General features: G+C 39.9%; 1 protein-coding gene across 3 annotated transcripts in view; it reads left to right on the top strand.

Moving 5' to 3' along the window:
• sdk1a (sidekick cell adhesion molecule 1a) overlaps positions 1–23,838 on the top strand; it is a 932,616-nt gene that overhangs the window by 802,740 nt on the left and 106,038 nt on the right. For all 3 annotated transcript variants that reach the window (XM_043711904.2, XM_043711902.2, XM_043711903.2), the window contains 3 exons: positions 10,843–11,044; positions 19,403–19,506; positions 20,310–20,380. In XM_043711904.2, coding sequence (XP_043567839.2) covers positions 10,843–11,044; positions 19,403–19,506; positions 20,310–20,380 — 377 coding nt within the window. The remainder of the gene's footprint in view (positions 1–10,842; positions 11,045–19,402; positions 19,507–20,309; positions 20,381–23,838) is intronic.

Raw genomic sequence — 23,838 nt, 5'->3', positions numbered from 1 at the left:
TATTTGATTTTGTGACTGTAAGTGAGAGATCAAATCATAGGACCTCTTCATTAATACTTTCATGCTAGTTTTTTCTTTCCTCCTTTGATAAGCAGGTGTTGTTTGTGGGTGCATGAAAGAAGAAAATCAAAAAATGAGGGTTGGTGTTGGAGAGTGGTGGTGGAATGTGTGAGAAGGAAGAGATTCATGGTCATATTACTTGCAACTTGTTCATTATAACAGAAATCAGGAGGAGTGTCTGCAGAGAGTTGAGAAGAGGCATAAGGCAGGAATCTAACATCGATCCCAATGATCTCGGCAACACCAGATGAATAAGAAATTACTCAGCAGTTCTGGTGCATCTGTGAATTGGAATTAAAATTTCGGGACTAGTGATCCTTCTTCAGGGTCCACTTTCTCTCGCAATTTCAATTTTGTTTCAGATTTCCAGCTTGCACAGTTTTTTGTTTCTTTCTTAACCAGGTGAAATGACATCACTCCCAGCCCCATTAGTCTGCAAACTGTGTTCTGTGAGAGCCTCAGGAGATGCAGAGGTTCTTGTGCTATCCACTGGTCTAATGTGACCCTTCCTGTTGTGTGTCACATGGTCCAAAGGAGATGGGACAGAATGCCAGTAATAGTGCAACATGTGGAATTGTGTTTGAGTGATGTTCCCATTGTTGTTAAAAAAACTGGACATGTGTGGAGGTAATTAGAGATGAGTGTGAAACAGGCAAAATTGTTAGTTGTATGAGATGTATCTGGATATTAGCATCACCCCGATTGCCAAGGAATTTTATGTGGGAGTATATTTAAATGAGTGGGATTGGAGGTTCATTTTAAGGATCATCCATGAGCATTTCCTGCACAATCCCTCCAGTGTACAATGGCATCTCTGCCTGCCCAACTCCACCAGAAATATTTCATTCACCATATCCATGTCTGAGACACTCTCTGCCTTGGCACTGAATTTCCCATTGTTTAAATTCCACCAATATTATGTAGAACAATATTCCTTTGTAAATGATAGCCTACTTCAATGGGTTGGCTGCATCACACTCTTCAGCCCCTGTAGGGTGCAGAAAGAGTTGATAGAGTGAAGAAGAGGGAAGTAGCACAGAGCCCATTCTAACATTAGGCTTCAGTTGTGCAGATTGGGTCATTTTTAAATTCATTCAGAGAATGTGGACTTTGCTGGCTCGAACAATTTTTATTGCCCATCTGTAACTGCTTTTGGGAAGGCGATGGTGAGCTGCCTCCTTGAACCATTGCAATCCATTTGATGTAGGTGCGCCAACAATGATTTTAGGGAGGGTATACCAGGTCATTAACTACAAACCATTTCCCAAAATCTGGGCATATGATTTTCTAGCCCCCTATATGGGTTGCAGGAGATCTTAAAATTGCAAAAGTGATGTGTTTTTTTGGACTTGAAATATCTGAGCATTTTTCTATATTGTCAGGTGGATGCTAGTGTTGCAGCTGTATTTGAGCTAGAAACAAGATTAATTCTGGAGCACTAGCATTGCAGTTGAGCTGCTCTTCAGCTTCATAAGCAGATATCCAATAATGTCGTGATGCAATATAGCAATTCACAAAAGTTCAAAGGCAGCACCTCACAAACCTGCAATCTCCACCAGTTAAATATAGGCACTTCGGCAACACCATTATCTCCAAGTTATACACAGTTGTGACCTGGGCAAGTATTCCATTTCTTCATTATTGCTAAGTCAAAGTCCTGGAACAACCTTACCTGACAGCATTGTGGAACCCATTTTGACACACAGACTGGAGTAGTTCAAGACAGTAGACACTGTAACCTTGTCAAGGACAGCTGGAATGAATGGCAATGAATGTTGGTCTTGCCACCATAACATATATTTCAGGAAGTATTTATTAAATGCCTTTGTATTAATCAGTGCTATCACCTATAAGGTACAACAGCATTACAAAATTGAATTTATTTAAAAGTAATAAATCACATTTAATCAAGTTTGTAAGTTTGATAGAAAAGAGTAAATTTCACTTAAAGCCATTTAGAATGACCATGAATTAGTGAACCAATATTCCAGAAATTCCATGTTCTCTAGAGATCTTAAAATAGTTACTAATCCATTTCAGATCTCAGATTTTCTGCACAGATAGTCCTCTAACCTATTTAATGTTCAGAATCATAGGAAGAGAATTGTACCTTCCAGATAAGCTTTCTGATATCATTTAAAATCTTGACCATAAAATAGCATTATGACATAGTACATTGGAGAAAGTGAGGACTGCAGATGCTGGAGAGTCAGAAAAGAGTGGCACTGGAAAAGCAGCGCAGGTCAGGTGGCATACAAGGAGCAGGAGAGTCGGCATTTTGGGCATAAGCCCTTCCTGATGAAGGGCTTATGCCTGAAATATCAACTCGTTTGCTCCTTGCATGCTGCCTGACCTCCTATGCATTTCCAGCACGATCCAAATTGACTCTGACATAGTACATTAACGTGTAACGTGCAGCCTTTCCCTCATGAAATTATGTGCAATTACTTTTAAAGGTGTAATGTATTAAAATAATTGTTATCATTAATGGCAATATAATTTTTGCCTTCTTGAAGAGATTCCATTCAAACAAAATAACATGCAAATTTTACGAAGGAAAAGATTTCTCATAATTTATACTCGCCTAGTTTCCATATGTCAACTGAAGTACACTTTTTTGGGTTATCTTACATTTCAGGTAGCTCAACTCAATGTTAGAAACTACTCCCAAGTCTTGCACAAAGATCAAGGCTAACACTCCAGTAAGAGTACTGAAAGAACAGTGAGAACGAGAATACTGTGCCATGACAGATTTTTCTCGCTGAGAGGATATACTTTCTCAAACAATTAGATGCAAGTAATAGGACAACAAATGGCATGTTGTCCTTTTATTGCCAGAGGAGTGGAGTATAGAATGAAGAGGTTTCCCTCCAATTATATGGTGCTATGGAGTAGTATACATATTTTTCATGCAAATGTTTGTCAAGCAAACAGTTATTGAGAGTTGAGACTTCTGACCCAGCAATCCTGTCACTGTCCTGCAGGAGTCTGCCCATCCTATTTTAATTTTGGGATGATGGGCATAGGCTGAAGATGGGACCCTGTAGCTGGAGGTAGGCTGAAGATGGGACCCTGTATCAGGAGGTAGGCATAAGATGGCAAGAGACAGGCAAGTAGCAAGGTTGTTAGGCTAGTTTACTGGAGATACTGCCAAAAGTAATCATGACTCTTGCCCTCTAGTTCTCACTCCTCATCTATCTTCATGCCCCCTCAATATATGCCCACATTGGCTTACTCATATCATCCATGACCTAACCCTCATATCTCCCTTTGCCATCATGTACTCAACACCTCTTCATGCATCCAGCAAGCACCCACAGCCCCTGCAATAGCCCAGTCCCTTCCATGCCTCTACCACACCCACTTTTCCAGTTATCATCTATGATTAGAACCAATGAGCCATTGACAAGTCTTTGAAATGCTCCTATAAGTAATAACACAAGAAACTAAGTTTAGAAATCTCATTTGAAAAATATTTGCTCATCTAAGAACTTCACAAAAATGTCAGTCAACCATAAAGATTCATGTAAGCAATCCATTTCACATCTCTTCATCTTATGTAAATAAGCAATGAAAACAAACTTCAAAGAAAGATGTTTTGCAAGATAATAAAGATGTCAATCAAGCAAAGCTAACATACCTCTGAAAACTGGGTCAACATTTCCGAGAGGGCTAAGACTATTAGCAATTATTTCACCCAGATAAGTAATTATAATGAGACCATCTGCCAACTGTATCCCCAAAGCAGTTTGTGCAAATGAACAGATACTTTCTTTCCAGATGGCCTTGGGTAAAATAGCAGTAGGTATGGAAGAGACCCATAACTATTTTGACTACTCCACCATAAAATTACATACCAGTTGAGAGTTTATGGCAGAATGGCCACCTGATGTATTTTACAAACCCTCCCAGCTTCAAGCCTACCAGAGCAAGAGTGTAAATGTAGTTGGTAGGGTATGATGTAAAAAACACTGCATAAACTACAGAGGAGTTAAGAGAAATTTTGTCAGAGTGGTTGGAAGTGGCTAGCAAATTTACAAAGAGATCTGTAACTACTTCAGTGTCTAGCATTCTTGTCAGAGACAAGAAGGATCTGCACTGTTGGCCTCACTCTGCATCACGAATTAGCCATCCAACCAACTGAGCTAACCAGTTAAATAAGGGTGAAAATCCAGGGTGCAGTTTCTTAGGCTTGAAAGCTAAAGAAGAAAATTAGATAAACTAAGACATAGTCAGATGGTGTTGACAATCTTTCAGGAGAACATGGGATAGAGCAACTTTTGCTGAATCATTTTCTTCTATGTGTGTGTTTACAGCTGCTGAAGATTACACCTTCCTTGATGGAAAATGATGCAAACAGAAAGGCATAGTGATAAAACAACATGCTGAACATTTTTTTTTGGTGAATACTGAATGAGCAAATTGTGGAACAAATGTGTGCTGAACCATCAAAAGTCAATCACTGCACTATGATGTTGGTTCCTTTACACATATTCAATCAATAAATTGTGTCTTGCTCATGCACAACACTGTAAGCAAAATCAATCACTTTCAACGTAACTTCAAAACATATTGCTTTCTTGATATTTATCTGCAAAAATTGATAATGCTCATGACATTGAACTAATACATCTAGACACTGATAGGCTTTGAACAGTCATTGGCACATTTCACTTATCACTTAGCACAGAATAGCTGTGAATTTCATTATAATTCCCTTTCATCTTCAATTAGTATTACTCTATCTAGTGAAATCAATGGTCCAAGTTATTAAAATTTAAAATGAGCTGGAGGAGCATTTACTGTTATAGTCCAATTACTCTCCATTTGACTATAAGTGGCTCACTTTGAAACTTTCAAAACCCAAGTTCAAGTATTTCAATTCGTCCTTTTACGATTTAATTGTTGTTGGAAAATTATTATTTCAATCATTCATTGCATTTTTAATGAAAGCTGTTGATTTAAATGTGGATGAAGTTGAAAGACATCTTGCTCTGTTAGTAAACTCTCTAACATAACTGGTCCTGTGGAGCAGCAATCATTATGCACAATAGAATGTTTAATAATATGATCAAATCTGTGGGTTAGGTTGTGGCTGTCGCTTTAACACAGTATTATGTTCTGGTCAGATCATATATTGATGCTAATCATTGCTGACTGATTGAGAGAAGAGTTATGACTTTGATTCTTAGTGATCAAGCAGACATTGAGAAAAGATGAGCTTTTCACCTTTGAGCACAGTGAAAAAGGAGCCTACTATTGGTGTATGAGGCAGTAAACAATACATACAATATCAATTTAGACCATTTTAAGTTAAATCATGACACCAGGAGGGTCTATAATTCAAGCAAGAGCAAGGCAAATTTAGAACTAATTGTGGAATTATCTTTTCATGTGTGATCAGCATATGGACTTTTAGGTAGGGCAAAAGCAGCAAAACTTGTATTTAATTAACTTAAATAATTAGCTGTTATGTGATGAGAAGTCTGTGACATATATAAATATTTTGTATTTGTAATATTTTGTAACATGTATATATTATCATTTCTTTCGAATATCAAACTAGCATCTCTTTTTGTAAACCAGTTTAAAAATTTATTAGTTCAGTTTTTCTGGAACCATGAATTCAACCAGCTTGTGTCAGAAAGCAGGTGACTGCAAGGCCTGGTGGAGCATCAGTGGAAGCTTTTTTTAAACTTAGTTAAAAAGCTTTTGATTTAGTTCAAGGAGATGTGACAGGGGTCAGAAGTGATCATAGTCTCTCCTAGAAAATGAGGTTGTTCAGACCATTAAAGACGTGTCAAAGAAAAGTCATCTTGTCCTCAAAATATTAAGTCTTTTTCTTTCCCAAACACTGAAAGTGTTTAGTTCAGATCTTCAGCAACTGCAGTATTTTACTTTTATTTAAGGGAATAAGTTACCACAGTGGAAAAAAATGTAGCTTGTGAAACTTCCAGACCAGAAATTTGACTAGAATTCAACAGATTATTAAAAGACTGAGAGAACCAAAGCGCTTAAATATTCCGGAAACAATACTTCACAGCTTGCAGGACATGAACTAGGAAGACAGGCAGGAGATTGGAAGAACACAGCAAGCCAGGCAGCATCACAAGGTGGAGAAGTTGATGTCTTGGGTGTAACCCTTCAGGAGTGGGGGTGGGTGTAGAGAGAGCTGCAGATAAAGGGGGTGTCAGGGGCAGGGTGGTGAAGTGGGGATAGTGAAGACAGGTTCTGACTGGATGAGCTAGAGTAACCCTCCACATCACTTCTGGTAGATCATTGGAGGCTTTTTACAATAAGCTGTTTTAATTGTGATTAAATAATATCAATTCAACTCTACCAGTACCAAGGCATTGATGCATATATAACCAGATATTCAGTAGCTGATTTTTCAGGCAGGTAAAAAGAAAGTTTGGCTAACACCACTTAAACTACTATAAGCTAATTAAAACAATGAATATTTTAATATTATGTATAGGGATTCTGAATATATATTTTTAAAAATTGTAAATTAAAATATTAGTTATTATTAACTTATGCTGTTGATCTATGTGGAAGATTTATTTTGTCTACTAGATGCAATGAGATTATTAACCCATTCTTTATCAATGGGTTTTAAAACAAAAGGGTAGGAATAGGTCATTCAGCCATCAAGACTGCTCTGCCATTTCAGCTCATAGCTGATCTTCTAACTGAATGCTATTTTCCTGTTTTTTCCAAATTTGTGGATGATACATAATTAGGTGGAAAAGTATGTTGTGAGGATGATGAAAAGGGGGTTTTAAGAGCCTTTGGACAGGCTGAGTGAGCCAGCAAGAACATAGCAGAGTATAAAGTGAATAAGTGCAAGGTTGTCCACCTTGTAAGGTAGAACAGAGGTGCAGAATATTTATTAAACAGTGAAAGGTTGGAAAGTGGTGATGTTCAAAAGCATCTGGATGACAAAGGGTCAGTTAGACTCGAAACGTCAGCTCTTTTCTCTCCTTACAGATGCTGCCAGACCTGCTGAGATTTTCCAGCATTTTATCTTTTGGTTTCAGATTCCAGCACCTGCAGTAATTTGCCTTTATCTGGATGTCTTTGTTCAGAAGTCTCTGAAAACTAAGAAGCAGGTGCAACAAGTAATTTGGAAAGGCAATAGTACTTTGGTCTTTACTGTCAAAAAGTTTATATGCAACAGTAACAATGTCTTGCTTGAATTGTATAAACATTTTGTGTAGTTTTGATCCTTTATCCAAGAAGGAATATTAAGAAGGAATATAACACTCTTGATAGTGTGTAGTGGAGACCAGACTAATTTCTGGAATGATCCTATTTGGAGAGACTGAGACTAGATCTGTATTTTCCAGAGAAGTGAACTCATTGAAAATGGCAAATTTTTAAAGGATTAAACATGGATGTATAAAATATTTAACATGGCTAATGGGAGTCCAGAGTCAGGGACCACAGTCCTAGAATAATGGACAAGGTATTGTGGAATGAGATGAGAAAGAAATGCTTCACTCAGAATGTGATGAATATTTGGAAAGCTCGACCCTAAAATACTGGAGAGATTTAGTCATTGTGTATGTTCAAGAAAGACACTGATAGATTTCTAGAAACTAATGACATCAAAGGATACAGGGATATTGCATATTACAAAGGGTTCTGAGAGACGAGATTTATGCTTATTTGGAAAAACATATCTTGATTAGAGATAGCATGGCTTTGTGAGGGGCAGGTCATGCCTCAAAAACCTTATTGAATTCTTTGAGGATGTGACAAAACACAATGATGAAGATGGAGCAGTGGATGTGGTGCATATGGATTTTAGCAAGGTGTTAGATTAGATTAGATTAGATTCCCTACAGTGTGAAAACAGGCCCTTCGGCCCAACAAGTCCACACTGACCCTCCGAAGAGTAACCCACCCAGACACATTTCCATCTGACTAATGCACCTAACACTAAGGGCAATTTAACCTGGCCAATTCACCTGACCGGCACATTTTTGGACTGTGGGAGGAAACCGGAGCACCCGGAGGAAACCACGCAGACACGGGGAGAATGTGCAAACTCCACACAGACAGTCACCTGAGGTTGGAATCAAACCTGGGATCCTGGTGCTGTGAGGCAGCAGTGCTAACCACTGAGCCAACGTGTAGGTTACAACAAGACATTGACAAGATGCAGAGCTATGCTGAGAAGTGGTCGATGGAGTTCATCCTGGAAAAGTGTGGAGTGAATTCATTTTGGAAGGTCGAATTTGAATGCAGAGTATAGAGTTAAAGGCAGGATTCTTGGCAGTGTAGAGGACCAGAGGGATCTTGGGGTCCATGTCCATAGATTCCTCAAAGTTACCACGAGATGTTAAGAAGGCATATAGTGTGTTGGCCTTCATTAACTGGGGGATTAAGTTTAGGAGCTGTGACACTATTCTGCAGCTCTGTAAAGCTGTGGTTAGACCACACGTGGAATACTGTGTTCAGTTCAGCCTTATTACAGGAAGGATGTGGAAGCTTTAGAAAGGGTGCAAAGAAGATTTACCAGGAAGCTGCCTGGACTGGAGAATTTATCTTATGAAGAAACGTTGAGGGAGTTCGGACTTTTCTTCATTGGAGCGAAGAAGGATGAGAGGTGACTTGATAGAGGTGTACAGATAGAGTGGATAGCCAGAGACTTTTTCTCCAGGGCGGAAATGGCTGTCACGACAGGGCATAGTGTTAAGGTGATTGGAGGAAGGTTTAGGGGGAGATGTCAGAGGTCTGTTCTTTACACAGAGTGGTGGGTGCTATGCTCTGCCAGCAGTGGTAGTACAGTTAGATATCGGATCAGTGGTGCTGGAAGAGCACAGCAATTCAGGCAGCATCCGAGGACAGGCAAAATCGACGTTTCGGGCAAAAGCCCTTCATCAGGAATAAAGGCAGAGAGCCTGAAGCGTGGAGAGATAAGCTAGAGGAGGGTGGGGGTGGGGAGAGAGTGGCATAGAGTACAATAGGTCAGTGGGGAAGGAGATGAAGGTGATAGGTCAGGGAGGAGAGGGTGGAGTGGATAGGTGGAAAAGGAGCTGGGCAGGTCGGACAAGTCCGGACAGGTCAGGGGATCGAGTTTCTGGAGGTTAGAAGCTAGGATGAGGTGGGGGAAGGGGAAGGGGAAATGAGGAAACTGTTGAAATCCACATTGATGCCCTGGGGTTGAAGTGTTCCGAGGCGGAAGATGAGGCGTTCTTCCTCCAGGCGTCTGGTGGTGAGGGAGCGGCGGTGGAGGAGGCCCAGCACCTCCATATCCTCGGCAGAGTGGGAGGGGGAGTTGAAATGTTGAGCCACTGGGCGATTTGGTTGATTGGTGCGGGTGTCTCGGAGATGTTCCCTAAAGCGCTCTGCTAGGAGGCGCCCAGTCTCCCCAATGTAGAGGAGACCGCATCGGGAGCAACGGATACAATAGATGATATTAGTGGATGTGCAGGTAAAACTTTGATGGATGTGGAAAGCTCCTTTGGGGCCTTGGATAGAGGTGAGGGAGGAGGTGTGGGCACAGGTTTTACAGTTCCTGCGGTGGCAGGGGAAAGTGCCAGGATGGGAGGGTGGGTCGTAGGAGGGCGTGGACCTGACCAGGTAGTCACGGAGGGAACGGTCTTTGTGGAAGGCGGAGAGGGGTGGGGAGGGAAATATATCCCTGGTGGTGGGGTCTGTTTGGAGGTGGCGGAAATGTCGGCGGATGATTTGGTTTATACGAAGGTTGGTAGGGTGGAAGGTGAGCACCAGGGGCGTTCTGTCCTTGTTGCGGTTGGAGGGGTTGGGTCTGAGGGCGGAGGTGCGGGATGTGGATGAGATGCGTTGGAGGGCATCTTTAACCACATGGGAAGGGAAATTGCGGTCTCTAAAGAAGGAGGCCATCTGGTGTGTTCTATGGTGGAACCGCTCCTCCTGGGAGCAGATACGGCGGAGGCGGAGGAATTGGGAATACGGGATGGCATTTTTGCAAGAGGTAGGGTGGGAAGAGGTGTAATCCAGGTAGCTGTGGGAGTCGGTGGGTTTGTAGAAGATGTCAGTGTCAAGTCGGTCGTCACTGATGGAGATGGAGAGGTCCAGGAAGGGGAGGGAGGTGTCAGAGATGGTCCAGGTAAATTTAAGGTCAGGGTGGAATGTGTTGGTGAAGTTGATGAATTGCTCAACCTCCTCGCGGGAGCACGAGGTGGCGCCAATGCAGTCATCAATGTAGCGGAGGAAGAGGTGGGGAATGGTGCCGGTGTAATTACGGAAGCCACCTCGTGCTCCCTGTTTTTACCTCGTACAGTTAGATATGTCAGGGACATTTAAGTGACTTTTGGATAAGCACATGGATGATAGTAAAATGAAGGGTAGGTAGGTTAGTTTGATCTTAGAGTACGATAAAAGGTTGGCACAACATCAAGGGCCAAAGGGGCCTGTAGTGTGCTGTTTTGTTGTATGTTCTATGAAATATTTTGTCAAATAAGTCTGGTGTTGTTGGATCACCTCATTTTTGTGATTCTGTAGTTATTCAACATAGTGGTGCTAGAAAACGGATCTCTGATTTTAGGCAAAAGTGAGGACTGCAGATGCTGGAGATCAGAGTCAAGATTAGAGTGGTGGTGGAAAAACACAGCAGGTCAGACAGCATCCGAAGAGCAGGAAAATCGACGTTTCAGGCAAAAACCCTGCATCAGGATCTCTAATTTTGCCCAGTTTTCGTTTAATTTTGTTTTGTTCATGTTCAGTGAAATCCAGAGTGTTTTGGGATGGTTACAGGACAGAATAATTTTGAAACTATCTTTTGTTTTATAGACCGCCCACAACCAGCCATCAATCTGTCAGTACCTCAGTCTGAAATTCGAGGTCGAAGTTTGCTGTTGCAATGGAAACCAGGGAGTGATGGGTCATCACCAATCCGCTACTTCACGGTGCAAACAAAGGAACTACCTAACATGACTTGGCAGACACACACCTCTTCAATTAGTCATGATGCTACGTCATATGTTATAGACCGGTAATGTGTGCAGTCAATTTAGTTTGAAATTCTGCATATTATGGTTTATCAAATTAAGACAAAGCTGGTTTTATGCCTGTGAATAAATTAATTGAAAGAGCATCAGGTTTCCTGAAAATCTGAAATCAAAATAGAAAATATTGAAAATACATAGGTGACAATCAAAAACTGGAGGTGAAATATTTTGAAAGATAACGTTTCATAATTCCTGATCGAAGCCAACAGACAATCCCTGAGGAAAATAAATGATAGAGTTCATTGGTAAAGATAAATCCAGGTTTTGATAAGCCTGGCTGAGAAACCACACTGAGAGCATATTTTTTGGTGGGGGGGTGGAGATGTTTTAGAGGTGGCTTGTGCTTTAAAGTGGAGATATGACCTTGGGAAGGTGTGTTTCCCCATGAGTACAGGGGACCACCCCCAAAGGAGCTTTTCCCCCAAACCAGCTCCACCTCCTTACTCACAGCAGCCTGTGTCATGAAAGCTGCTGGGCTACCTGCCCCAGCCTTGGGTAAAATAGTTGCAGATATGGCATGAGCCCCCTTACTGACCATTAATTGGCTTAATAACTTCAATAGATCCAATAGCAGACAAGATATCGGATGACTTCCCCACTTGGGAAACTGGTTGGGCAACTACTTGCTAGAGGAAACATTCATGTTCTGTAAAAGGATTGATTTGATAAATTTTTGTACTTCATGTTCTTCCTTTAAATTGGATCTGTGGTTTCAGATGAAGGCAGTTTTATCTTATAAAGTTTTATCTTATCAATACAAAATTCAGCAATACACTAACCTAGAACCAAAGCAAAGAATCAATGTCATATATAATATCAGTTAGGTTTTTTAACTGATACACAAAACCATTGTGGCATTATGGTCTGCTTGAATATTCCAGCGGTGAAGTCTGTGCTTGGTTGGTGAAAGATTATGTCAGGAATCTTCAACACCAAGACACTTATTACTTCTTTTGTTTGTTACCTAGAGCAGTTCCCTAAGGTGACTCCTAAAGCTTTTCTCAACAACCTTCTGTCTCCAACATAGTGGAGAATCATAGATATTCTATTGCTGAATTTGCTTCCACAACTCTTTCAGGCAGTGCATAGCAGTTCATAGCAACATGCTGTATAATTTTATTTGCTTATGTCACTGTTAGTTTCTTTTTGAGAGTAATGGTACCTTAAATCTGCACACTCAGGTTACTTTCTGCAATTACTGATGGTTTTGAACTGTTTTACTTTATCAATATCCTCAATGACTTAGAACATCTGTATTTTTAGTTCCCCATATTTTTCCCTTTGATAAGGACAACAATGCCAGCTTCTCTTATCTTCCCACATCAATAAAGCTTTATTAGAATCGCATCAGAAATATGAAATCTTGCTCCATCTCTCAGGCCTTGGCATTCTTCCCAAATAGTGATACCCGTTAGTCACAATATTTCATCTGGGGCTAACCAGTATTTTTTGAAGACTTCAAGTAACTTCCTTGCTTTTGAACTCAAGTACCATTTACAGCCTTCTCAACTTATCCTGCCATCTTCAAATCTGTCACAGAATCACAGAATTGTTACATTACAGAAGGAGGCCATTTGTCCATTGTGTCTGCATCAGCGCTGCTAAGGAGCAATATGACTTAGTACCATTCTCCTGCTTTTCCCCATACCATGAATATTGTTTTCAAATAAACAATTATCCAATGCCTCCTTGAATGCTTCAGTTGAGCCTGTCTCCACCACCTTCCCAGACAATATATTCTTAACTACACACTGTGTGAGAAAGTATTTTCTTCATATCACATTTATTTCCTTTGGTAGTTACCTCCTATCTTTGCTCACCCATTGACGATCCTCATATGAGAGGGAACAGTTTCTCCCCTTTTTCACTGTACAGCTCCCTCATAATATTGAAAACTGCTTTCAAATATCCTCTTAGCCTTCTCTTCTCTGAGGAAAACAGTCTCAACTTTTCTAATCTAACTTCATAACTGAAGTTTTTCACTCCTGCATCCATTCTCAGACCTCAGCTGAGCTGCTTAATTGTCCACCACCATTCACAATGGGATGTGGCAGGACTTGTAGAACCTAGATTTGATCCATTGGTTGTGGAATCATTTGGCTGTATATCAATTGCAGCTTATGTTGTTTGGCATGCAAATAGACCTATGCTCTAGCTTCGTCAGATTGACCATTTTAGAAATGTCTGGTCCTGCTCTCGGCGTGCCCTGCTGCACACTTCATTAAACCAGGGGTGACTCTGGTAGTAATGGTAGACCAGGAGATATGCCAGGCCGTAAGGTTACAGATTGTGTTTGAATACAATTCTGTTCCTATTGACGGCTCATACTACCTCACGAATGTCCCGTCTAGACCTGTTTAAGTCCATCTGATTTCGCATAGTGATAGTGCCACACAACACAATGGAAGGTATTCCCAATGGGAAGATAGGACTTCATCTCCATAAGGACTGTGCAATGATCTCTCTTACCAATCCTAACATGGACAGATGCATCTCCAGGCATATTTGAGAGGATGAGATCAAGTATGTTTTTCCCTCTTGTTGATTTCTTAACATTTGCCAATCTAACAGCTATATTCTTTAGGACTCAACCAGATCAGTCAGCAGTGGCGATGCAGAGCCAGTCCACCCTCCTACCACTCTGATGTTTTTCCAATTGTGTTGAACGTGGAAGGTACTGATTCATCAGGTGCTAGGAGGCAGGGAGTGGTTCTGATTAATCAGCTAGAGGTTTCCTTTCCCAGGTTTGACCTGATGCTATTAGATGTAATGGAGTGCAGAGTTGATATTGACAACCAGGAACACTGATTTCCCAACTGTACACCACTGTGCTACCACTTCTGCTGAGTCTGTTCTACTGTAAGACAGACTGTACCCAGCGGTAGTGAATGTGCTGTCTGGAGCATTGTGTATCAGGCATGCTTCTTGAGTAGGAGTATGTTAGGCTGTTTTTTTAGATTTTTTTGTAGATTACATTACAGTGTGGAAACAGGCCCTTCGGCCCAACAAGTCCACACCGACCTGCACAACCCACCCATACCCCTACATTTACCCCTTACCTAACACTACGGGCAATTTAGCATGGCCAATTCACCTGACCTGCACATCTTTGGACTGTGGGAGGAAACTGGAGCACCCAGAGGAAACCCACGCAGACACTGGGAGAATGTGCAAACTCCACACAGTCAGTCGCCTGAGGCGGGAATTGAACCCGGGTCTGTTGATTGACTGTGAGTTAGCTTTCCCAATTTTGGCCTAATCTTCAGATGTTAATAGGGAGGACTTTGCAGAGACAACAGGACTAAGTTTGCCATTATCGTTTCCGGTGCCTTTTTCACAGTGGTGCAACTGAGTGGCTTGCTGTGCGTTTCATATTACTTCTAAGAATCAACCACATGCTGTAGACCCGAGCCGTGTGTAGACCAGATCTGTTATGGGTGGCAGTTTTCCTTCTCTAAAGGACATTAGTAAACTGGATGAGTTTTTTTATGACAATCTAATGGTTTCATGTCATTATCAGTCTTTTAATTCCAGATTTTTATTGAACTAGAATTCCACCATCTGCGGCGGTGAGATTTGAATCAGACTCCCCAGAATATTACCTCCCGTCTGTGGATTATTGTTCTGCAACATTGCCATAATTATTGCCTCCTCACTCCTCACAGTTTACAATGCTAACAAGTTTGGTAATATCTACCAATTTGGAATTACCCCCTGCAAACCAAGAACCAGATCATTAGTATGTATCAAGAAAAACAAGTGTACCAAAACTGACACTGAAGAACGACACTACAAACCTTCTTCCAATCTGAAATCTACCCATTAGCCATTACTCTCTGTTTTCCATCCCTCAACCAATTGTATACCCACATTGCTATTTTCTCATTTATTAACGAGCTATAAATTTTCTCACAAGCCTGTTGTGAGACACTTTACCAAACATCTTTTGGCATTCCATGTACAACAGTTTAATATTTTCCTCATCAACTCCCTTTGTTACCATTTCAAAGACCTTTAGCAAGTTAGTTAAATATGATTTTCCCTTAAAAAAATTCAAGGTGGCTTCCCTTAGTTGACACACATTGCTCCATGAAGCTCAGAATTCTATCCCAATAATTTTTTCAATACATTTCCCCAACACCAAAGTTATACTCACTGGTCCATAATTGCCAGGCTTATCTTTGTAAACTTTTCTCAACGAGTCAGTTACATTTGCATTTTCTAGTCCTACTCCCAAATTCAGGGAAGATTGAAACATTGTTGCCAGTGCCTCGCAATTTCCAGTCTCACTTCCTTTGGTATCCTTTGATGTATATCATCCAAACCACATACCTTATCAATATTAAGAATCAACTGCCTATCCAAGGCCAAAACCTTACCAGTTTTAAATGCTTCTAGTGACTGGGTTTCCTCCTCTGACACCATGGTCTGACCAATAATTCATTTCTAAGTAAGGACAAATGAAAAGTATTAATGTAACATGTCAATCATTTCCCATGTGTAAATATCCTACTTCTACACATCTACTGTTAATGTACCTATGGAAAACTTCAGGGTTCCCTCTGTGAGCTGCTAGCCATTTTTTCATAATCCTTCTTTGGTACTTTTAGTTGTGTTTCTTGTTCCCTTCTGAACCTTCTATATTCAGTTTCGTTCTTAATTCTATTTAATACCTGAGGAAAGCGTGTTTTTTTCTTGTTTATCTTAATCTATTTTGATTTTTATTGAGGGAGCTCTGCCTATATTTCCCTTCCCACATCTGTGCCTGAACGATCTCTTTGAAAGTAGCCCATTGTTGAGCTACAGTTTTCCATCAATCTTTGACTCCACAATCCAGGCCAGTTCTATTCTTGTCTCATTGAAGTCAACTCTGACAATTTATTATTCTAACTCTGGATTGACAAATGTCATTTTCCATCCTGGACCTTATGAAACTATGATCACTGTCCCCTAAATACTGTCTCATTTGCAATTGTTCTACTTGGTCAACCTCATTCCCAATAACAAAGTCTAGCAGTCCATCTTTTACAATTGGACTTAACACTGACCTACTGTATAAAATTTTCCTGAATGCAATCGAGGAATACTTGTCCTTGCTATTCCTTACACCACCAAAATTTATATTTGTTGCAGTGTTGTATGTCTACATCCTTCCTATTAGTTGGAGGTCTACAGACTGCACTCAGCATGTAATTATACCTTTCTCACTGTTCCTTAGTTCCAACTCTGTCCTTGAACATTCTGGGACATCATCTTTCTATAGCACTGCAATGCTCTCCTTAACAAGTGCTGCCTTCCCTCCGCCTTTATTTTCTTTCCTACCTTTCCTGAATACCTTGTAACCAGGAATATTTAACGCTCAGTCTTACTCTTCTATTCTGTTATAGCCACAATGTCATAATCCCATGTGACAACCATTGTGAAACTCAGCAATCTTATTAACTATATTGCACACGTTCACATACATGCAGCTTTACCCTGACTTGTACACCCTTGAGTTTGTCTGTTCCTACACACCCTTTAAAATTATACTGTTTAATTTGTATCCATTCTCCACTCTTTTTGCCAAAGTTATTTACTTAATACTTACCCATAGTTAGATTTCATTTGTCATGTGTTTGCTTATTTCACTAGCCTGTCTATGTCCTCTGGAATTCATTGCTATTAGTCTCACTGATTACTGTATTTCTGAGTTACATGTCACTTCCAAATTTGGAAATAATACTTGATGTACCTAAATCCATGTTGTTAATGTTGATCAAATAGAGCTGTGGTTCCAACACCGACAGTAGGGGTACATACTCCCTATTTTCCTCCAAACTGGAGAAGTTATTGTCATACCACAGTGTCCTTTTTGTTCCTGCACCAGTTGTGTATCAAAGCATTCACTGCATCCCGAATCCCAAGTGCTTGGATTTTGAGAACACTTTTTTAAGGTAGTCTTTGTTAAATATCCTTTGAAAGTCCATACATACAAGATCAATCACATAACCCTATCAACCACCTGTTACTTGATCAAGGAACTCCATCAAATTAAATGAGTAGTCCATTCTTCAAATCCGTGCTGGCTGTCATTTATCAGCACGTATTTCATTAATTGCCAATTGATTTACTATACACTATTGTCTCTAAGTGATTTATTATCTCCAGTGTTAGGATGACTGCCCTGTAGTTGTTGGTTTTATCCTTGTTTTTGAACAGGAATGTAACATTGTGTTTGTTCGGGGCTCTGACTCCACTCCCATATACAGCACTAATTGGAAGTTGTGACCAGAGTTTTCACAATTTCCAATCTTATTTTCCTCAGCAACTTAGAGGGTGTCCTATTTGAGCCAGATGAACTTTGTGCACTGTCAACCTTTTAAATCCATCCATTTGATGTCTTTATATCAAGACCCTCTCTCACTAGTATCCTCACATACGGATGAGGAAGGACACCACTTCGACTGGGACAACATATCCATCCTAGGACAAGCCAAACAAAGACACACGTGAGAATTCCAAGAAATATGGCATTCCAACCGGAACTCTATCAACAAACACATTGAGTTAGACTCCATCTACCACACCCTGAGAAAAGGAACTGGAAGTGACTTCACCACAGGAAATAACCACCACAGGAAATAACATCACCAACCCAAAGAAACCCAAACATATAAATAGAAAGCAGGAATTTTCAGCATTGCTTCACATGAGGTTCACTGAAGATTTTACCTAGTAAGGTAACAAAATGTCTGGAAATGAACCTTTCAGCTCAGCGAGCAAACCTACATCCAAAACCTCAACCTGAGCTACAAATCTTCTCAAAACTCGCTAAGTCTTTATATATTGTCCAATTTCTCTACACATGAAGATAGATGCAAATAACACATTTAGTCGCTGAGTCATATGCTCAGTCTCAACGAGAAGAAATGTAATATAGGTATTCAGAGGACGTGGGAAGACTTGTTGAAATTTCTCCTCTTTCGTGAACTTTGTAGTTCCCATCTTGGTAGTAGCTCTTTTTACATTGCACATAAATTCATTACATTACATTATATGAAATTTGATGGATCTTTTCAGGAGCAGCAGTTGCCAACAAGTTTCTTCAGATGAGGGGCAAACTTTCTAATTTGATCCTCATTCTTCAAGCAACTACCTTGCATTCCCATGCTATGGCATTCTGAAGCTGGCTCTAGAGCAATGTTTATTAGCATAAACTCTTAACAAATTTACAACATATTATAGAAGGTTTGAAATTTCTGTTTATGGATATTATTCCATATTGGTTCATTATTGTTCCCAACAAGCCTTTTGCAATGGCTTGTGCTTCTACTTTGATGCTCTTAAATTCTTTTTATGATAAATGAGGGCAGAACATTCAACCTCTCTACTCTGTCTTTCAATTGATTTAAATTATGGCTTGATTAACCAAGTGAATTTGAGGTTTTGAACTCATTATTTTGGAGATATGTGGAAAATCCTTTTTGTTTTGGAGGAAAGATACTTTGCATTTTTATTTCTAAGGATCCACATATCTATACCTGGGCAGTCACCAAGTTGCGAATAGGTTTTGTTCTAGAGTACGTTCACGAGTCAATTTGTACGCAAGTCAGAACACAATGCAGGACAATACAAAATAGCCACTCATACGTATGAGGACACATTGACATGTCAGATCTTTAACATAAATCCACCTCTGTATAAGATCTTATAGATGTTTGTCAATTGGGGATTGCCTTATATGATTCAGTCATAGTTATCTGTCCACCCAATTCCAGTAAGTCGCTGCACCAAAATTATATTTATTTTATCAAACAAGATCTTAGCTTAAAATAAAGAAAGATTGTGGATGCTGGAGATCTGAAACAAAAACAGAAATTGTTGGGAAATCTCAGCAGGTCTAGCAGCATTTGTGGAGAGAAATCAGAGTTAACATTTCAGGTCCAGTAACCCTTCTTCAGAACTCTGACTTCTCTCCACAAATGCTGCCAGATCTGCTGATATTTTCCAGCAGTTTCTGTTTTTGTTTCTGAGTTACAGCATTCTGCAGTTCTTTCGAGGTTTTTTTTTCATCTATGGAGAGAAGTCAGAGTTAATGTTCAGGTCAAGTGACCCTTCCTCAGAAGATCTTAGTAGTGTGCTTTACTGGTACCAGTGCCCTTAACTCTGTATTTAATCCTTGCACCTAACTATAGAAGCAGATGCTCTCAGTCATTCTTTTGTACAAGGTTTCATGGGTTTGGAAGTTTTATTTAATTCCCAAAATGGTTCAAAATTTTCATTACATTTTCTGCATGGTAAACTAATTCAGAAAGGAAAATAATGTCCTTAAATATTTATTATTTCCTGTCATTTGCCAGCTTAAAGCCTTACACTTCCTACCAGTTACGAATAATGGCGACTAATGATATTGGAGACAGTGTTTATAGTGTACCAACAGAGCCAGTGACAACACTGCAGGATGGTAAGGATGATTTTTAGTGTTATTTTTTGCTTTGTTCAATTTACTTATTACATTCTTTGGTTTAAATGGATGCTTAACTTATCGCTGATAAAGTGTGGCATTGGGAAAAGCACAGCAGGTGCACCCAAGGAGCAAGAGAGTTGACATTTAGGGCATAGCCCTTCTTCAGGACTGAGGACGGAGAAGGGGGCAAATAGAAAAATAGGGGAGTGGTGAGTGGGGTTAGGGAAAAGGTGGGTGGGATGGCGATAGGTGGGCGAAGGTAGGAGGTGACTGTGATAGGTTGGTGGGAAGTGTGGAGCAGATAGGTGGGAAGGAACCCAACTCTGACTATTATTTAAGTAGAGTCTAGATTAGAGTGGTGCTGGAAAAGCACAGCAGGTCAGGCAGCATCCAAGGAGCAGGAAAATCAACATTTTGGGCAAAAGCCCTTCATCAGGAATAGAGGCAGGGTGCCTGCAGAGTGGAGAAAGTAGTTTAGTAAAGCAATTGAAGTGTTCCAAAGTATTTCACTGCAGCATAAACAGACAGAAGTTGACACTGATATGGCTAGCATTTATTCACAATATTCCTATTTGGGGAATTGGTTGGAAAGAGATACTGAGCTCAGCTATAAAACTTGGTTCCTCAGTATAACAAAATTGTACGGCTCTTTGGAAAAGAGCATCTTCATAGTTTCACCTCACATAAAACATTGAGATATCATCCCCTCCTAATCTTCAGTCATCTTTAGAATGATTCAACGCGATGTATAAAATTGTGACGCATTGTTCAATTGCTTCATCTATAGTTCTGTTTTTCAGTTCCCAGTGAACCACCAGTTATTCTCTCTGTGATTCCACGCACCACTACCTCCGTTCTTGTTCAGTGGAAGGCAAGTTATGTCCTCTGGACTGTAATTAATCCTTTGTGTATTAAAACTGTCTATTGAGTTGGTGAAATATTAAGAGCTTTTTTAACATTTATCATAATGTATTATTTAAATGAGATTTATAAAGAATATAATTAGCAGCAACACAAAACTTAACACAACCAATCATATTATCATGGCATGGTGATCAGTATAACTCAGTATATTATATTCATAATGTGAAACTGTGCTTTAAAAGGTTAGCATTGGCTAAACGTCTGTTATTCATTCATAAATGTATCTCTAATTTGATAATAGATGACAAACTCACTTCTAATATTATATACTTCCAAGCTTCTACAGATTTCTAGAATAATATTGGCTTTGTGAGATCAACACATCTTAGTGAAATGGTTTAACCTTTTTATCACATTTTTCGTCAATGGAACATGAATTGAATTATTCACAACATGGCATTGTAAATCTTGTCATGAAACATGTCTTGGAAAAAGATCTATAATTTCTGATTCTATTATTAATATAATTTAATGACTTTTCTGTGCTGTTCATAGTGCTTGGACTTAACACCTAAATTGCATGTGGAGCTTATGTTTTTATTGTTATATTTTTGAACGTGTTACATGTTATGCCACCAGTCCTTCCATTGTCAGAGATATCGTGGCTGGTAAGCGTCTTGCAGGGCTGTTTTCACCATCTGACTTGTTGCGATAAGCACTATTAAAAAACATATGGTGCTGAATATGTATTGGTAGTGCCTATTGTTGGATAGTTTGGATGCCATCATGATAACCAAGATGACATCTGTGATCCACATGCACGTTTTGCAGTGAGGTATGCCTGTAAGAGTTAGTGTGCCCACAGCAAATAGTATTCAGATAAGGCAGATATGATATCAGTATACAATGCAATTTTGGTGAAAATGTATACAGCAGCAGAAAGGCACACTGCCGCCCCCCCCCCCCCCCCCCCCCCCCCCCCACCCCCATCCTGCCACCCATCTCCCCATCCATCAGTGCTATTTAAAGGAATCATCATAAAATCTAGTTGCTGATTTATTCCTTCTGGCTGTTGCTTCATTTCCACATGTTTTTAGTGCTTTCAATAGTTGTTTAAAGTTGGAGAGTGGTGTTGCGAGTAGCTCTATCCACAGCACATGGACTGCAGCGGTTCAAGAAGGCAGCTCAACATCACTCACCAAGGGCAACTAGGAATGGGGCGATAAATGTTGGCCATCCATGATGCCCACGTCCCACAAGTGAATTTGTTAAAATCTCTCCCTGCTATGGTATAGGGCAAAGTTGACATTAGCATTTGAGAAGTGATATATGTGCAATCAGTGGCATCTTACATTGAGAAAAGTCTGCAATCCCTGGGAAGCTGAGCATTCACTCCATCTCTATGTTTAAGGCAAGAGACCGTAAAATGTTGTTACCTCTCATTGAAGATCAGAAAGCATCAACAAACTCTGTGTGCGGCATTGTGTAGCAATCTGTGCAGTGTTGCAAATATCTTTAGCTCTGTCCTGGATAGGATCAGATGTATAAATGTTCATCTCATAAATCATCTTCACAGTCACCAGCAGTATCGATCTTATCCTGTTCTGTGGGCCAGGGATGGCGGTCTATTCCAGGATCATGGAAGTAGCAATCTCTTCAGATATGATAAGCAGGAGAATTAGGCTAGCATCCAATGAGAACATCACCATAGGGTGAGATAGGTGTTAATAGTTGAGACAATGTGGTGAGAAATCTCAGTGGACCTCAGAGAAAGAAACCCTCCATGAAACTCAATTAAACTGACACTGAATCAAAATATGACAATTTATTTGCAGATATCTTTATTATACAATCTTGAACGAAACAAACATCAGCAATAATGACTAATAGATGTACAGCACAAGTAAGATAATTCTAAACCACACATGGTATGGATGCAATTTAGACTTTAACATTCAGGGTTAGTATTTGGTAAATATAAGCTAACTCTGACAAATTGAAATAAACACCTCAAGGACTAAATTTTAAATGGCTGATGTGGTATAGACTGATCTCAACCTTAGGTTAATGTTTTTGTCAGTCACAAATTCTCATTAATATTCTGTCTCCTTTGCAAAGGAATTCCAGTACTTTACTTTTGAAGATCTTAACTATTGCACCTTTCTTGTTATTTCAGTCTCTTTGTCCGAGACCAGGACTCCTGAGACTGCTCCCAAGCATTTAATTGTTGGCACAGCTTTAGGTTTTATCATCAGCTGGTTTCGCAGAGCTGCTGCTGTATTTCCTTAACTTTCAGTCTTTCCCAGTAAATATTGCCTTTGGGCTTCCTTCACCCCACTCGTGACTCATCAAACTCTAAGTAGCTCTCAGGAGTTTATTTTAGCTCTAATTATTTTCCATGGCGTGGAACCACTGCCCCTGACACTTTCCTGAGCCTGAACTACATGATATGCTAATCACAACGTTTGTGCTTTATAGCCACTTCTGCTTCAGTAGTGTCCCAGTTTCAAGTTGCAACTATCCTGTTTCAGCAAACATACTCCCTGAAAATTTGAAACCAGAGAACCTTCTTAAGCACATCTCCAAGATGACATAGCCCGGCTTGCGATATCCTTAGCCTTGACTTTTCGATTAAATATCCCTCATTTATAATGTCCTTTTTAATCTGATTAAGCAAATAGGTTTTACAACCTTTCCGAAATTACTGAATGCTTTTCACTGATTTATCTTTAAATTCCAAAACAAACAATCTGTTTGGACTGTCACTACTGCAGGCAGTGTGGGCACCTTGTCTCGAGCTGAGCACAACACAAACTTATAGTCTAATAGGTTTATTTGAAAGCACTAGCTTTCGGAGCACTGCTTCTTCAACACCTGGTGAAGAAACAGTGCTTTGAAAGCTAGTGCTTCCAAATAAGCCCATTGGACTATAATCTGGTGTGTGATTTTTTTTAACTTTGTCCAACCCAGTCCAACACTGGCTCCTCCAAATAATTTATAGTTAACCATTTGATACACGTGACTTCAACCTTTAAGTGTAGTAGAATTCCAAGTGCTTCAGTTGCATATATCCCATTTTCTATTGTTAAATTTTCATTCCTAGTATATGAAAACACATGACAACAATACAGATATTTGCAACACAATCAATGCATCCACTTGTCTGCACAAGCCAGAAGCAGCAAATGTAAGAATGTGGTGGAACATTGTGATGCTATAATTTAGGATTGTATGCATACTAAACAGCTGATGCAGCACATTGTAGACAGAACAAAGCAATTACACAGCCAACATATCTGATCAAACCTCTATAGTCCTGCCACATTTGGTTATGAATGGGTGGTGAACAATTCAACAATTGACCTGAAGAGGAGGCTCCAGAAATATTCCTATCTTCAACTGAGATCCAAGAACATCAGTTCAAAAAGGCAAAACTGAAACGTTTGTAACTATCTTCAGCCAGAA

Source organism: Chiloscyllium plagiosum, unplaced genomic scaffold (genome assembly GCF_037043375.1).
Source record: "Chiloscyllium plagiosum isolate Xiang-an unplaced genomic scaffold, Cpla_swu_hap1 HiC_scaffold_20, whole genome shotgun sequence".
Lineage (NCBI taxonomy): Eukaryota > Metazoa > Chordata > Chondrichthyes > Orectolobiformes > Hemiscylliidae > Chiloscyllium > Chiloscyllium plagiosum.
Note: the sequence above shows the minus strand (reverse complement) of the source record. Positions and strands in the feature narration are given on the sequence as shown.